The sequence below is a fragment of the Dendropsophus ebraccatus genome, chromosome 1 (assembly GCF_027789765.1).
Source record: "Dendropsophus ebraccatus isolate aDenEbr1 chromosome 1, aDenEbr1.pat, whole genome shotgun sequence".
Classification (NCBI taxonomy): domain Eukaryota; kingdom Metazoa; phylum Chordata; class Amphibia; order Anura; family Hylidae; genus Dendropsophus; species Dendropsophus ebraccatus.
Genome location: NC_091454.1, coordinates 182,512,660 through 182,528,786, shown reverse-complemented (window position 1 = coordinate 182,528,786; position 16,127 = coordinate 182,512,660). Strand labels below are relative to the sequence as shown.

Below are 16,127 nucleotides of genomic sequence, written 5' to 3'. Positions count from 1 at the left end.
GTAACCAAAAGAAAGTCCAACAGCACCAAGAAACCTGGCCCAAAGCGGCTCAAAGACAATTGGCATGTGGATGCATGCTGGAGAACATACTATCCCAGTGCCCTATTACACATGCAGATTTAGCTGACAGATCATTGAAACCAAAGCCAGGAATGGATTCGAAAAGAGGAGAAATCTAAGTCTTTCCTTTATGACCTGTTCTCTGAGTCTGTTCCTGGCTTTGGCTTCTGTAATCTGTCAGATAAATCTGTGTGTGATAGGGCATTAAGTAAAAAGAAGACATGAAGAATAGTCCAACAGCATCCATAGTGAATGAAAAGCGGATGTATGTTTTTCATGATTCTTCAATTCATCAGACATGTCAACATTTTTTGATTACAGTGGGTCTCACTGCTGGGGAGAGAGCATGGCAACAGTGCGATCCACTAACCGGCCGTCCACTAATTCCAATCATTTAGTTTCATAGGCTCAGAGTTTCATAGGGTCAGAATAAGCCGTTATGGAGACATGGCCAAACAATGGATGGCACAGCTGCCGAACTCTGTCCCCAGGTGTATCGCTCATTCACAGCAGGTCTTAGCAATGAGACCCACTGTGATCAAGAACTTTTGACATGCCTGGTGACATGTCAAGTCATTTTTGATGACAGGTACAGTACTCTTTAAATATTATTGTCCATCTGCTGCATATGTCTCAATGTAATACGGCCCTTAGGTAGAATAACGAATAAGAACAATATTGTATATACTAACATGCTACAAAACTGTACACAGCTCCTAGCTGAGAAATGGATACACTTATATCCAGCCTAGGCAGTGCTATCTGAACTAAACTCCAGACGGAAACATTGTAGCAAACTAACAGAAAGCTTTGTGCAGCTGCTTATCATGTATTTAGCTCAGGGAACAGCGTCTAGACTTAAGTGTGTACATTGCCACATGTGATTGTTAGCTAGTGTGTTTGTTCTTATTGATTGCAAATTAGTATCTTGAAAATGCTTAAGACTTTAAAGGGAATCTGACAGCTTTGCATCATACTCAAGTGTCAAGTAGGCGGTGCCAACCCCCTCCTTCCTCCCTACCTTGAGGGATTCTTGCACAGGGCTCGGCCTTCAACACTTAGCCCTGTAGGAAATCTACTATTGTCTATTTCTGCACTCTATTTTTCACAGGCTAAGGGCCCTATTCCACCGGACGATTATTGTTCGCATAATCGTTAACGATTAACGCTCTCAAATGACCGCTATAGCAAAAGACCTGAGAACGTTCACTCATTTCCATGTAACGATAATCGTTACTTATGATCGTAATTGCCTTCGCTATTTATTCGCTATTGGGTTCGTATCTGTCGCGAACGACCAAACGATGTCTAATTCAATGCGAACGTTTTGCGAACGAGCAACGATAAAAATAGGTCCAGGTCTTATAAAGCGATCAACGATTTCTCGTTCGGTCGTTAATCGTTAACTGCATTTCAACCAAACGATTATCGTTTAGATTCTAACGATTTAACAATAATCTGAACGATAATCGTCTGGTGGAATAGGGCCCTAATGGTGCGTTTACACGGAACGATTATCTTTTGATTTTTCGCAATCACATTTGAGCGATAATCATCTTGGGTAAACGCAGCAAACGATCAAGCGATGAGTGAGAAATCGTTCATTGTGATCTTTCAACATGTTCTCAAATCGTTGTTGGTCGTTCGTTGAAAATTCGCAGATCGCTTTGTGTAAACAGTCTTTCAAAGATTCACCCTAAGTGTGAGATGGGCTCAAGCAATCTTAAAAACGATTACAATAACGATTTTTCTGACGATTTATTTTTCAAAACGATGGTCGTTAGAAAAACCAAATCGGTGCTTCAAAATCGTTAAACGATCGATTGGGTAAATTATCGCTTTGTGTAAACGGACCATTATTGTGAGATGGGCTTAAACGATCTTAAAAACGATCTCAATAACGATTTTTCTAACGATTTATTTGTCCAAGCGCTGATCATTATAAAAACCAAATTGTTGCTTTAAAATCGTTCAACGATCGATTGAGTGAATTATCGCTTCGTGTAAACGGTCTTACTATAGTTAGCTCACATTATACATGCGCCAAATAAAGGTTATTGTTTTGTAATGCGTATATAATGTACATAATATAATGTGTATGAATTATTCCACATACTCACTACTACAGTGTCTCTGTAAGCTGAGAAATGATGAAAATAGTATATGTGCTCTCTATGTCCATAATCTCCTTCCTCAGCATTTCTTGTGTATAACCCTTAATAGACTGGAAGCCATTACCTGATGAACTTACCATTGTTAGAGCGCCGCAGAACTTGACTGTGGCAATGGGGCAGAGTGCAGTAATGGAGTGCATAGCAGAAGGGAATGTGACACCCGTCGTCTCCTGGTCTCGTCAAGGTACGCATTGATCTTTAGACAGAAATACTGCCTGTTTCGATTTTTAACCTTTTTGCTGCCTGTGATTTTTTTCTTTGCAAGATAAATGACGTTTGTAAAGGCCTTGAGATAAATGAAAAGAAAAAAAAACAAGTCTGGCTGAGAATAGTTCAGAACCTACATTGTAACAAGACGTAAAATATTATTCTGAGAGAATAAAGATAACAAGTAACAAAAAGAAGCAGATACAAGAATGTTCAGCATGGCCAAACATTCATGTGTCCCCTATGGGAAAGAAGCGGGGTTAGTCACAGCCAGCTCTGTCAGTCCCAGAACAAAAGGCTTGGGCAGTTGAAATTCAACATATCCAACCCTTCTCTTTCCCAACATCATTTGTTGGGGGAAAGTCCAGAGGCCCCTATACACTTTAGGGACTTGGCCGATCCTGCCTATGGGTGGGTTCATACTACGGAATTCTCGCGAACAATGTCCGCGGAAATCCACAGACATGTCACTTCTTTTGGCGGATAGCGGAATACGCCGGCCCATAGAATGGTGTCTATGGAGCTGGCGGAAAGGCGCGCGGCCGTGCGCGCGGACATACTGCGGAATTCCGCGGACATTATCTGTGAGAATTCCTCAGTATAAACCCACCCTATGTTGGTAGATTTGGTAGATTTTTTTTTTTGTCTAAAGTATATGTGCATCATAATTAATACAGACACCAGACCCTTAAAGGGAACCTGTCACAAAGACAATGCTATCTAATCTATCGCCATCATGTTTAGAGCAGGAAGAGCTGAGCAGATTGATACATGTCTTTGTGGAAAAAGATTCAGTGTAACTTGTAACATGTTGATAGAAATCCCAGCTGTGGTAAGGAGTCCAGTGGGCGGTGTCACTCAATGGACTGGACTCTTTAGCATGGAAACATCAAATATTTCAATCAATAAATTACAGGTTACACTGAATCTTTTCTCATAAAGATATATATCAGTCCGCACAGCTCCTTCTACTCTGACATGATGCCAATAGCTTACGTAGCATTTTCATGGTGACGGTGTCCCTTTAATTCATGCAGACTCTAGATCAGAACCAGATTAGGCCCTTATAATTATCAAACCCCACATTAGACCCATAAGGTTCCCATACATTTTATACTTATGTCAGCTGACCCTGTTGTATACATTCATGTGTATGGGGAGGACAGGAGAAATAACTGTCGGACATTTGGCTGACAGCTATTGAAGGTGTATTCCCACCTTTAAAGTGACTCTGTACCAACAATCTGACCCCCCCAAACCGCTTGTACCTTCGGATAGCTGCTTTTAATCTAAGATCTGTCCTGGGGTCCGTTCGACAAGTGATGCAGTTATTGTCGGTTTGGGGGGTCAGATTATTGGTACAGAGTCGCTTTAAAGTCATAAGTATGTCAGACCCCATAGTTTATCAGGCCCTAAACCAGGTTCAAAAATTCTTCAGACCAGACTAAAACCAACATTCATACCTCAGACCATGATATACTTCCTTGATCATGCACCACACCACTAAATGTGGAACCTGACCCATCAGACAAGGCCCTGATGCTGACCAGTTTTAGGAAACTGGCAGCAGTGCATAGATGTTTGCCTATCCTAGTATTTGCCAGGCTCCACACACAACATCCTATTGCTGGGTAAGAATGTAGAGCTGATCTAGGAAATTACGAGATTGGACCTGTACATTCACATCTGGATGAAAAATCACATTTGTGACCCTTGGCTGAACAGTAACTCCTTCTGCCAACCTGCTTGAGAGACACTGTTTCCCTTTGCTTAGGATATATACTGTATTAATATTGATTATAAGAATGGCTTTGCTATTTCTTCTATGTGTTACTGAAGCATGTCATGGATGCCATGTTGTTGTGAAGGCTCACCTATTTGCTATTTGTTTTGTAGATGGAAAGCCAATCTCCTTCGACATCATCCTGTTGGGAGAGTCCAGTCTTCTGATTCAGCAGGTTCAGGCCCATCATGCAGGAGTCTATGTGTGCAGAGCTAAGAAACCACAAAGTCAGCACTCTGTCACCATTTCAGCCCATCTCCACATCCTTGGTAATGAGAAAATGCTATTTAACATTTATCATAAAACATTAACCAGTTAGAAAATGGGTCATAAGACAGGCACTAAGAGCATACCTATGTGTTCTGATAATGTTCCATTATATCTTGGTGAACTTTAATGGTTTGAAACATAGAGGTAGCTTTAAAGGGGTATTCCAGATAACAGAGTCCTTTATGTTTTGCTGGGCCAAAAACACATGCTCACCTAGTTCCCTCTCGCACCCTCAGAGCTCCCCCGTGATGTCTTCTGGACCATGCTGAACATTCTGCCTGCTACTTCCAAGGTCTTGGCCCAACACTGACTAAGGCAAGAGACCGCTGCAGTTGGCAAGCCATCACTGCCAAGACAAGACCTTCTTGGAAGTATGAGGGAGAGCGTTCAGTGGGGAAGGAGGAGGAAGCAACGGAAGCCGCAGAAAAAAAATCAGATCAGCTGACTATCGGGGATTTGCTTGCTGATCTCTGGCTGTTTTACAGGGCTGAATTAACGATAATCGGCCCGCGCAAAAGCTTAATAAGGCCGGGTTCACACTATGTATGACACTGGCCGTTCTGTGACATGGCCGGGTCCTAGAACGGCCAGTGTCAGTGAAGTTTATCCCGGATTAACTTATTTCTTTTTACTTGGGATGTGGGCACATCAGGGTGTGCCCGCATTCCAGTTAACCATAGCCCACAATCGTGTGCTCTGTCAGTCTTGTGCAGCCCCTATTCACAAAACTGACATGCAAGGAATCCCGGCCAGAGTGTATACAGACACTCTGTCCGGGATTCCAAAGTAACGAATGTGATAGGCAAATACATTGGCTGTTGTTAAATAAATTTATAGGTAGTGTGAACTTAGCCTAAGCCTGTAGAGGTCACAAGGCACAGACATGCCTCGTAAAAGTTTTATTTAAAGTGCTAGTGCCCTTTAAATTAATTGGGGGTCATTTTAAAAATGTGTCAAGATGTAAAGATGTCCATATTTGTTGTTGTTTTTTTTTTTAACAGGGGCCTCTACCAACCTATATTCTTCATGGCATAGGTGTGCTTGTCTTCTTTTTGGGTGGCCCCATAGGACATATCTAAATTTCTAGAAGGATATAACATTAGTTTAAAGAGGAACTATTGGCAGGTTAGACTAATCTAACCCGCTGATAGCCCTTTATAGCGCTGGAGATGCTGAGGAGGAAAGTATGTGTGTTACCTTCCTCCTCGGCGCTGGTCCCATGCTGTTAGTCATGGTAAACTCTGCTCCGCAGCACCGTTAGGAGCACTGCCACGCCATCCGGTCCGACCCTTCTAATGATAATCAGTGTAGGAGGTGGGCTGGATGACACAGCAGTGCTCCTAACAGTGCTCCGGAGCGGAGTGTACCCTAACTAACAGAGCTGTACTGGCTTTTAGCAGGTTAGATTTGTCTAACTTTCTGGTAGTTCCCCTTTAATCTACTCATTATTTCATATACTTAATTTGATTCAGGTATTTTTCCCATTGCCATTTTTGGAATTAGAAGGAAAAATTCTTCCCGATGTCATTTGCATTTTAGATGTTGTTTTCTCCTTCTTCCTTCTCCTCATTGTTGTTTCCTCCTTATCCTCATTGATATATTGGTGATAGTAAGGATGACACCATAAGGTTTGTTCACACATTCAGGTTTTTAATTGCAATGATTGAATACAAAGCAGGAATGGATGTGAAATGAGAAGTGTCAGTCTTTTCTTTATAAGTGTCCTCCTTTTATGATCTGTTCCTGGCTTTGTGGTTGCAATTAAAAACCTGAATGTGTGAACACACCCTAACAGATGGGCAGCATCATGATATGAATAGACAGATGGGTGATACAAACCTGTGTGGACTAAGTAAGATAGTTAATATGGTTGAAAAAAGACACATGTCCATCAAGTTCAACCACGGAGGGGATGGATACAGGGAAGGGGGAGGGGTGATAGGTTCTATACATATGCATTTATATTATTTTGGTCTAAGAACTTGTCTAGGCCGGTTTTGAAGCCCTCTACTGTTTTTGTTGTGACCAGATCCTGTGGTAGACTGTTCCACAGATTCACAGTTCTCAAGTATGGTACCTCATATTAGAAAGACTAAAATAGCTATATTATATGTGCTGTTTTCAGTGCCTCCAGTTATAACTCAGCCCCCAGAGACCATCACACGGGCACGGGCAGGGACTGCCCGCTTTGTTTGCAGAGCTGAAGGTGACCCAGAACCCACCATCTCCTGGTTGAAAAATGGACAGGTGCTTCCCTCCAATGGCAGAGTCAGGATACAGCCAAGGGGCAGCCTGGTGATCACACAGGTGGCACTGGAGGATGCTGGGTATTACCAGTGTGTGGCAGAGAATATTTTGGGAAGCATCTGCGCTATTGCAAAACTCCATGTTACAGTCCAAGAAGGTCTTCCTGGACCACCCCAAGCCTTGAAATCCCAAGCCGTAACCAGCAAGACAATAACCGTGGCATGGGAGAGACCAGAGAGCAACTGGGAAAGAGTCGTAGGCTTCTCTCTCCATTATGCCAAGACGGGTGGTACGTATGTTTGTGATTGACTCTCCGATAATGTAGAAGGCTGACTGTCTTCCATGCTAAAAACTTATTTTTATAATTTTCAGGTTCTAATAATGAAGAATATCAGTTTGCAGTTAATAACAACACCACAGAGTTCACAGTTAGGTACCTGGAACCCGGCACCAGTTACACCTTCTACATTGTAGCATATTCCCAGCAAGGAGCCAGTCGTGCCTCGGAGCCTCTGGTGGTGCAGACGCTGGATGATGGTATGGAGACATTTATTGGTCAGAGGGCCCGAACAGAGCTTTACTGTTATATTAAGCTATGTTCACATGCAGTATGAATCACAATGGCCGTTGTTATACTGGCTGAAAGACGGCAGGTATTTGCATGTTCCTGACAATCGCAGGAACATTTATTTCCATAATTGGGGGTGTGTCTGCAAATTAATTAAGCATTGATTTACATACACAACATGGATGAACAGACTTCATCCGTGTGCATGGAAGATTAATAACGGCCACTGTTGGTGGAACAGCAGTCGTTATTAATTGACACGATCATTCTTTTGCATGGCCACTCCAAACAACGGCCATTGTTGGTGAAGCGTGTGCATGAAACTGGCGGCATTGCATTGATTTCAGTGCAATACCGTCCAGGCTTAAAAGAACAGCCATTGTTTTCATTAAAAACAGTGGTCGTCTTAAAAAAAGTACATTGTGTGAACATAGCCTAGGACTGGACTGGGGCAATGGATGCTGGGAGTTGGCCTCCCACTCAATCTAATATAGATGGCTTATCCTGAGGATAACTTGTAGATTTTAAAGGGGAACTATTAGCAGGTTAGATCAATCTGAGGTATGTGTGTTACTTTCCTCCTCGGTGCTGGTCCTGTGCTGTTAGTTGAAGTAATCTTTGCTCTGGAGCACTGATAGGATCACTGCCTGCCCTCTCCATTGGTTACCATTAGAAGGAGCCAGCTGTTGATGCAGCAGTGCTCCTAAGGGCCAGTTCACACTGAGTAAATTTGATGGAATTTGTCAATTCTTCGAGCGGAGAGCGGATGTGCGTGAGCCCTCCTATAGAGTCTCCATTTTCGCTGAGGCAGGCGAGATTCTGTGGCGGAACTCTCCACCGTGGAATCCCCCCTGCTTCAGTGTCAAACAGGATTTACTCGGTGTGAACTGGCCCTAACGGTGCACTGGAGCAAAGATTACTGAGACTAATGGTGCATTTACACAGATTTATCTGACAGATTTTTGAATCCAAAGCCAGGAAAAGACTATAAATAGAGAACACGTCATAAAGGAAAGACTAAGATTTCTCCTCTTTTCAAATCCATTCCTTAATTTGGCTTCCAAAATCTGTCTGATAATCTCTCTGTGTAAACGCACCATAACACACATACCTTCCTCCTCAGTGTCCCAGGCACTATAGGGGGCTATTTGCAGGTTAGATTCGTCTAACCTGCTGATGGTTCCCCTTTGAAAAGGCTGGGTAACCCAATCAATGATAGAAAAACATTCATGTTTATGCTGGACATACATATGCTGGTATCCTGTCCTCTGTGAGGATCCTCAAATCTCTCTCCAGTCTTGACAGTTTGATGCAATGTATTATTGTTAGGATCTGTGATTTTTACAGAAGAAAAATCTGTAAAGTCTGCAAAAAAATCACCCTTCCAATTTTTACAGAAAATTTTCAGTGTATTGTGGACAATGATTACGGACATAACATATGGTTCTGAAAAACTTCTGAACGTGCAAATGAGGCCTAAGATATGTCATTATTAGGGCATGTTCACATGGTTGATAACCGCCTGGTTTTTAATGTAGAAACCTCATTAATATCTACATCAAATACCACAGGGTGTCACCTTGAAAAACACTTGAAGCCAATGAATCAGTGCAGAAAATAAATGACATTTTTTTCTTTTTTTCTGTTTGGTTAATGGAGCTCCCCTTAAAATTAATGGGGTCTTAATGGATGTCACCAACACCCCCGAGCACTGACTTTGGCTCAGAGAAAGCAACAGCACATAGCTGCACAGAGTCGCGGGTTTTGCCCATATGCACATGCACTAGTCCATTGGTTGAGAGATAATTGTCTACATTGGAAACTAACTGTATAGCGGCATACGGGAATACATCCTAAACTACTGCTTTAACATCAATAGGGGAATTATTCTTCTTCTAAATCTCCCCTATCTCTTTCCTATAGTTCCAGGAGCGGCTCCCATGCTGGCCCTGAGTAGCGATGCTCCAGAGGATCTGCATGTGAAATGGCTCCCCCTTCTGCTTGAGATGCGCAATGGCCAGATCACAAAATATCGCATTGAATACTGCACCCAGAGAGATGGTATGTATCCGGAGGGGATGTGTCATGGGATATTCCTGAGGCACAGAAACATAATTGTTATTAATTGTCATATTCTTCTTCACAAACTTTTTGCGTAGTTCCTTTTGCCTTAAAAAAACAAACACCCAGACCTCAACCAATGAAAAATTTTTATATAAGGGTTATAAAAGGGTTTTCCCGGGAATATACACTGGTGGCCTATGTTCCCAGGAAGTCCCCACTAATCACAAGTGTGGTGTACCACGGCGTTTCGTGTTCCTTACACCTGTTGCAAAATCTTTTTCTCTTGGTTAAGTGGTATTGAAGGTATTTTAGAATTTCACCACAAATTGTCAGTATTTTGTCAGTATGTAAGGTCCTATGTGTGGCACAGCTGAAGTTAACAAAGGGTTACTATTTCCTATGTATTATGTACTTTTATTGACCAATGGTGATGCTCTTTTTTTCTGACCTATCACTTTTCTTCTTTTCTTTGCACACATTCCTTTCCACCACTCACAGAGTAGATAACACATCCCTTGTAGGAAGTTACTTGGTGGGAGAAAGTGTAGCGTCAGTTCTACTTAGATTTTTGTGGGATAAGAACACACAGAGCAAATGTCCCTGCTGTAGCCAAGCCAGGGCCTGGCTCTGCCAGGACCCTTGTCCGGTACAAGTCAGTTCAGATAGTGTGTGAAGGGAGTTGGTTAAGACACGTGTATGAAGCAACCAGAGACACTCGGTTCTTCTAGTCTATCTACTACATCTATGATGCAGTGCTAGAAACTACAAGAGGGAGAAAAGTCGGGGTAACCATAGCCCACGCAGGGAGCCACTCTACAAAGTGCAGGTCAGTATCCTGCAACAGAAGAGGAACTAGCCTGAATAGAACAAAGCTACCAGAAGGTCTACATCTTCTATCTCGCAGTGCAAGTTAATTGGGACACCCTCGGACACTTAGCTTCACCCAGGTAACCACGGCTGGGGCTTGTATCACCCTATTAGGACGAGTACCTCAACACTGTAGGGCAGAAGGTGGTCAGACTATAGTCTAAACACGGGTTCAAGTATCTCTCTCACTCTCAAGTATCTCTCTCCAAAGTTCCGGCAGAGCACAGTACTTCTTGGTTGGGACTGCCTTGACAAACTCCTTTCCTCAACGCTGCTCTACTCTACTCTAAACTCTCTAAGCACCACTTCAACTACTCTACTTTACTCTATGTTTTCGAGCATCTCCTCAGCACAACTGAGTTTAAGTACTTAAGCGTGTACGAAGATTTATCTACTTCTGCTACTAAGGTGTTCTATATTCTCAAGAGACTGTACAGTAAAGCTGTTTTATTTTTCATCACTGGGACTCAGTCATCCTTTCCTCCGCACCTATACATAGAGCAACGTAACATGTAGCTATCAGTGGATGTTATTTGTTACTGTTGCTTTGCCTTAGGATAGAGGAATTGCAATTATGTGAACTGTTTCTATTCCATAATAGCAGGGGACATTTAGGTTTAGAATAGGAATAGATTCTTTGTAAACAAACAGTTGTTTGCACCCGCTTTTTTCAGCTGCAGTCTTCAAGAGCTGCGCTCCACAGAGACACCTCTTAGTATAAGAGCACTTCTAGCGCAGAGTTGTTTTAACCTCTTTTATTCAGTACAGGAGCCCTCTGAATAGTATTCTAGCATACAAACAAAAATTTTGTATTACACAATGATCATTCAGATTGATGGGAAACTAGGTCACATGTGGTTGTGTCAGATCTTCCACACTTTATAATGGCTGTCCACTTGAGGCCCAAGCACAGGGGTCATCACTTTGGCATAGACCGGTTGAGTTTGGTCAGGTAAAAAAAAAAGCAAAAAACACTCTTAATTTTGCCAAAGACATATGGATACATTGCAAGTTTGAGTGTTTTTTCTTATGGGTAGGTAATGTACCAGATCAGGTAGATTTTAGTGCAGATGAAGTTTTAGGCCATGTTCCCAAACGCAGAAAGGCTATGGTCACATACTGTTGAAATTTAGTGGATGGCCGCCATTTAATGGCAAATAATTTTCTTTATTTTAAAACAATGGCCATTGTTTTGAAATAACAGCTGTTATTTGCCATTAATTGACGGCCAGCCACTCAATTTGACCAGTGTGTGAGCATAGCCTGTGTTTTCTATCCACTCCTGGTTTTGGTTGCAAAAAACTGACCAAAATACTAAGCAAAAATACTGTGTGGGAGCATATTGTAGATAATGTATATTTAAATCTTTAGTTGCTTCAGCAAAATCTACAACAATAAAATTTCATTTTTGACTTCCACATTTCAGTGGTTCCTGAAAATATCAGGATGAGGCTGTTTTCACACACGGCAGTTTTTTTTTTTTTTTTAGAAAGCTGCCACTGCAGTTTTTGTGCCAAAACCAGAAGTGGATTCAAATGGGATGGAAAAAAGGGAGGACTTGTACTTCTGTTGGATCTTTTTCTGGTTTTGGCAGAAAATTGTAGTGGCAGTGTCCCTAGAAACTGCCGTGTGTGGTTCCAGCCTGACATAACATCAGAATAAAAAACATTTGATTTGAATGAGCCTATATATTAGGCTGCGTCTCAACCTCTCAGCTTTCCCAAAGGTTTTTGGGTGCTCAGCAGTTTAGGAAACTAGAGTAGGCCCCAGCTCCATTGTTTAGTTTTTCAATTTCAAATGATTTCTACTTTTGTGTCCAAAAACGCCGGCCTTCCATTTAAATATCCGAAAATATTTCAAAAGATTTTAGGAAAAGATTCATGCATTCCCCTTACTGTATTATTTAACAGCCGTTATTTTAGAAAGACCACCATTTTTAAAGCAAATAAAGTTATAAAAAATTGACATTTTTTTTGCAAGGAGAAATAAAAAAAAACAACTGTGTCTAAAACATCTTCTTTACTGCTCAAAAAACCGGCAAAAAACGTTGTGAACATAACCTAAATATATGGCATCTGAGGCCATAGGCCGTGGTCCCACATTTGCAAATGTAGCCCAATGTAACCCCTATTTGTTTGCCAATAGCCGTGCCATGTTGCCAGTAATCCTGGAAACATTACACAGTTATTGGTGAAGAAATGGGGACGTGGTTTTGGACTGGTGATAAGGTCTTGCTGTCTGTTAATACTTTGTGCTTGTCTGACATTTCAGGTGTGGTCAGCATGCTGGAGGTTGGTGGCAATGAGACCCAGGTCACACTCTCCTCATTGCAGCCCAATACTGTATATAAAGTCCGCATCTCAGCCGCCACCTCAGCTGGATATGGCGTTCCCTCAAACTGGGTTCTGCACCGCACATTAGAAAGAGTCAATGAGACACAAGGTGCGTGATGATTCTTTCCCTATATTAACTGTCCTTTCCTATGTTTTTATTAACTTCTCCTGCCTTACAATCCTACATATTATCTACAACTTGTAAATTCTGGGTTCCTCTCCTTTCAGTGGACCAAGCACCAATACAATTACAAGTCCTCACCCACACAGACTCGCTTCTTGTTAGCTGGCATCTTCCTCACTCGGATTTCCAAGTCACTGGTTATAGGCTCTATTACCGCATGGTGTGCCCTATATTGATTCATAACATGTCCTGCCCACCACAGAATGACTGGGACGTGGGGCCAATAAAACTAAAGAAGAAACGGAAACAATACGATATAACCCATCTAAGTAAGTTAATTGCCAAGTAACGGTCTTGAATTTACCATTTTACCCCCTCATTGTAAAACCTGCATTGTAAGCACTGAACTGTTCAACCTTGTTCCCATCATGGTAAGTGATGGGATATTGTTAGTACAGTATATGTCATCTCTTACTGATCGGTGGGGATCCAACTGATGGCTCCATTATAGAGTTTCCCTGTACTGCTAAAGGTCTTGGCCACTGGCTGTGCAGGAAACTACAGTACAGCCCCATTCACAGTGGGCATAAGGCATCGCTGTGCAAGACTAAAGCCGCAATCCCTTCAAGTGAGGATTCCAAAGGTCGGACCCCCATTGATTATAACGTCAAAGCATATCCGGTATGCAACTTGATTCTGTGCATTCTTTGTTTTATAACTATCTTTTTCTCCACATCTGTACCAGCACCAGGACAGCTATACCAGGTCAAACTGGTGGCATATAATAAGAAGCAGGAAGGTCAGACTGTCATGTGGGAGGGAAGGACCAGACAGATCCCAGCTACACCTCCAGGTTAAGGATCCTTAGACTTCTATCTGTCATTTTATTCCATTTCTAAGCTTATACATGTAGTAGTAAAATAAGAAGATCAAGGTGGCAGGTTTAATGTCTATTGTACTCTTGTCTCAGGAACACAATGCAGACGGCCTAGACATCACAATACCTGTGTCCTTCAACATTACGTCTATAATAGCTGTGTAACAATATATCTCTGGTGCTACCACAACACTTACAACCTTTTATTCTTGTAAGCAATTCAAATGGGCTTTCAGATTCAGTATATTAATGTTAGTCTTAATAAAATAAATGTATACAATTTTTCACTATATTTTATGTTGACACTGTCTTTTTGTTATCATTTCACTGTTTGTGGTTCAGTACGTTCAATTTTACATGTAACTGACCCTCAAAGAGAAAGTGGGTGTCATAATACCTATAACCGGCACATCACTCTAAGGCCATGTTCACACAATGTAAGTTTTATATTAATCATGGCTGCTGATTTGCAACAGCGGCTGTGATTAATACAAAACTTGCGTAGTACTGCCGTCAGAGGGAATCCCGGCCGGAGTGTATACACATAGTATACACTCTGGCTGGGATCCCTAGTGGCCGCATGAAAAACTGACATGTCATGACTGACTATTCATTAAATAGCGGCCGCACAAGCATGACAGGTCATACAACGGAGAGTGCGGCTCTGGTCGCACTTTCCATTGTGTTCAATAGTTAAATGGGATGCGGGGGCACACGAAGGCGCCCACATCCCAGTTTGATAGAATTGAAGTTTATCCAGCCGGTACTGCAGTACCAGCTGGGATAAACTTCACTGACAGCTACGGCTGGGATAAACTTCACTGACATCTACCATTCTGTGACACGGCTGGGTCACAAAATGGCCATTGTCTTAGGTAGTGTGAACCCGCCCTAAATCTATATTAGTAGTTTTGCAAAATATAAATTCATAGTCCTTCTGCTATAGATACGGCAGATGGTGCATCAGACATGATGAGGACCGGAGACCAGACCTTCCTTAACTATCTTTGCGCTAAATGAGGTGTAGGGAACCTTGGCTCCCCAGCTGCTGCAAAACTACAACTCCCATCATGCCTAGGCATGATGGGAGTTGTAGTTTTTCAACATCTGGAAAGCCAATGTTCCCTACCCGTGCGCTAGATAGTTCAGTTGTCTTATTTTAAGTCCTGTATCCCTTCAGTATAAGCCATCAGTATGTACCGTACATCTAAACACTATTTTCTCCCATTTATTCTGAAGATCTCATAGACCAAAAGATCCCACCCTTACCACCCAGCCATATTCAAGTCACACCAAACAGCTCTACATCCATGTTGGTGAGATGGAGAAAACCCATAATAAGCAGCAAAATTGTGAAATACACAGTCCGATGTGGACCTTCGACAGCGAAGAATGCTTCTATGTTCACTTATCTTACCAGGTAAGAGCGGATCATGTGCTCCCAGCTATGCTCTTTATGTATGTCAGGCCCTAGGGATGTACGTGTAACCTGTATGCCCTCTGTTCCCAGCCCTACAGAAGAGATTCTTATAAGTGGATTGAAACCATACACCAGGTACGAGTTTGCAGTTCAGTCCAGTGGAGCCGGAGTTGATGGACCCTACAGTAACATTGTGGAAAAGATGACCCTTCCAGATAGTGAGTAAGACACGGTATTGGGTCAATGGTTGGATGCTGAAGTATTATACATTTTTTTAAGTATTAATACGTGTATTCTAATATAAAGGGGTTCTCTGCTTACAGAGTATACTGCAGGGAATATGCAGTCTACACTCCATGTAGTGATCTCAGTGATGCACCGAGCATGCCCATAGATAGGGGATAGATACATAAAGAATACAATGAGGACTAGTCCGCATCTGTAGCATAGTGTTGCTCCTGTCTTATGGCAAGAACTTGAGATCACATCCTTAATCTTGGCAGTATCTTCAGTAGCCTTCTCTCTATATACAGTATATATCATCCTCTTTGCAGTCTAACAGTTTTATTAATATTTTACTTAGATCATTATTTTAATACATCAATTCTACACAACATCTTGGGACCTAGAGTATAGAATCTGTGGCCCCTTCTATCTCTCTTCTTCTAACTTGTCGTTTCCTCTTATTTTAGGACCATCCTCCGCTCCCACGGACTTGGTGCTGCAACCCTTGTCTCAGTATTCGGTTCAGGTGCACTGGCGCCCCCCAGCGGAATCAAATGGAATCATTGTACAGTATCTGATACTGTATACTGCCAATAAGAGCCACCCTGATGACATGTGGACTGTTTTAACCAAGGAAGGTGAGTGCACAATATTAGAATATATTATGAGTATATTATTATATATATTATATTATTATTTTTTTTTTTTTTATATTATATTATTTTTTTATGTTTATTACCTTTTAGCAATGTTATAGCAGTGTTTAATATCAATATGTTACCAACTCCTACAGGACCACAACAGCTTAACGCCACATGAATGAGTATGTCAGCATTGCTGCTTCATTTCGTATGTAATGCATCAATAGCTCTGGATGATTCCTATGTAAGGAACTATGCACATGTAAT

The 16,127-nt window shown here is 41.9% G+C and overlaps 1 protein-coding gene across 6 annotated transcripts in view; it reads left to right on the top strand.

Moving 5' to 3' along the window:
- The window catches only part of IGDCC4 (immunoglobulin superfamily DCC subclass member 4), a 69,780-nt gene that overhangs the window by 43,344 nt on the left and 10,309 nt on the right, over positions 1–16,127 (top strand). For all 6 annotated transcript variants that reach the window (XM_069985646.1, XM_069985664.1, XM_069985639.1 and 3 more), the window contains 11 exons: positions 2,284–2,418; positions 4,338–4,493; positions 6,620–7,030; positions 7,114–7,278; positions 9,233–9,370; positions 12,512–12,682; positions 12,802–13,026; positions 13,443–13,550; positions 14,814–14,994; positions 15,085–15,212; positions 15,687–15,857. In XM_069985646.1, the coding sequence (XP_069841747.1) occupies positions 2,284–2,418; positions 4,338–4,493; positions 6,620–7,030; positions 7,114–7,278; positions 9,233–9,370; positions 12,512–12,682; positions 12,802–13,026; positions 13,443–13,550; positions 14,814–14,994; positions 15,085–15,212; positions 15,687–15,857 (1,989 nt within the window). The remainder of the gene's footprint in view (positions 1–2,283; positions 2,419–4,337; positions 4,494–6,619; positions 7,031–7,113; positions 7,279–9,232; positions 9,371–12,511; positions 12,683–12,801; positions 13,027–13,442; positions 13,551–14,813; positions 14,995–15,084; positions 15,213–15,686; positions 15,858–16,127) is intronic.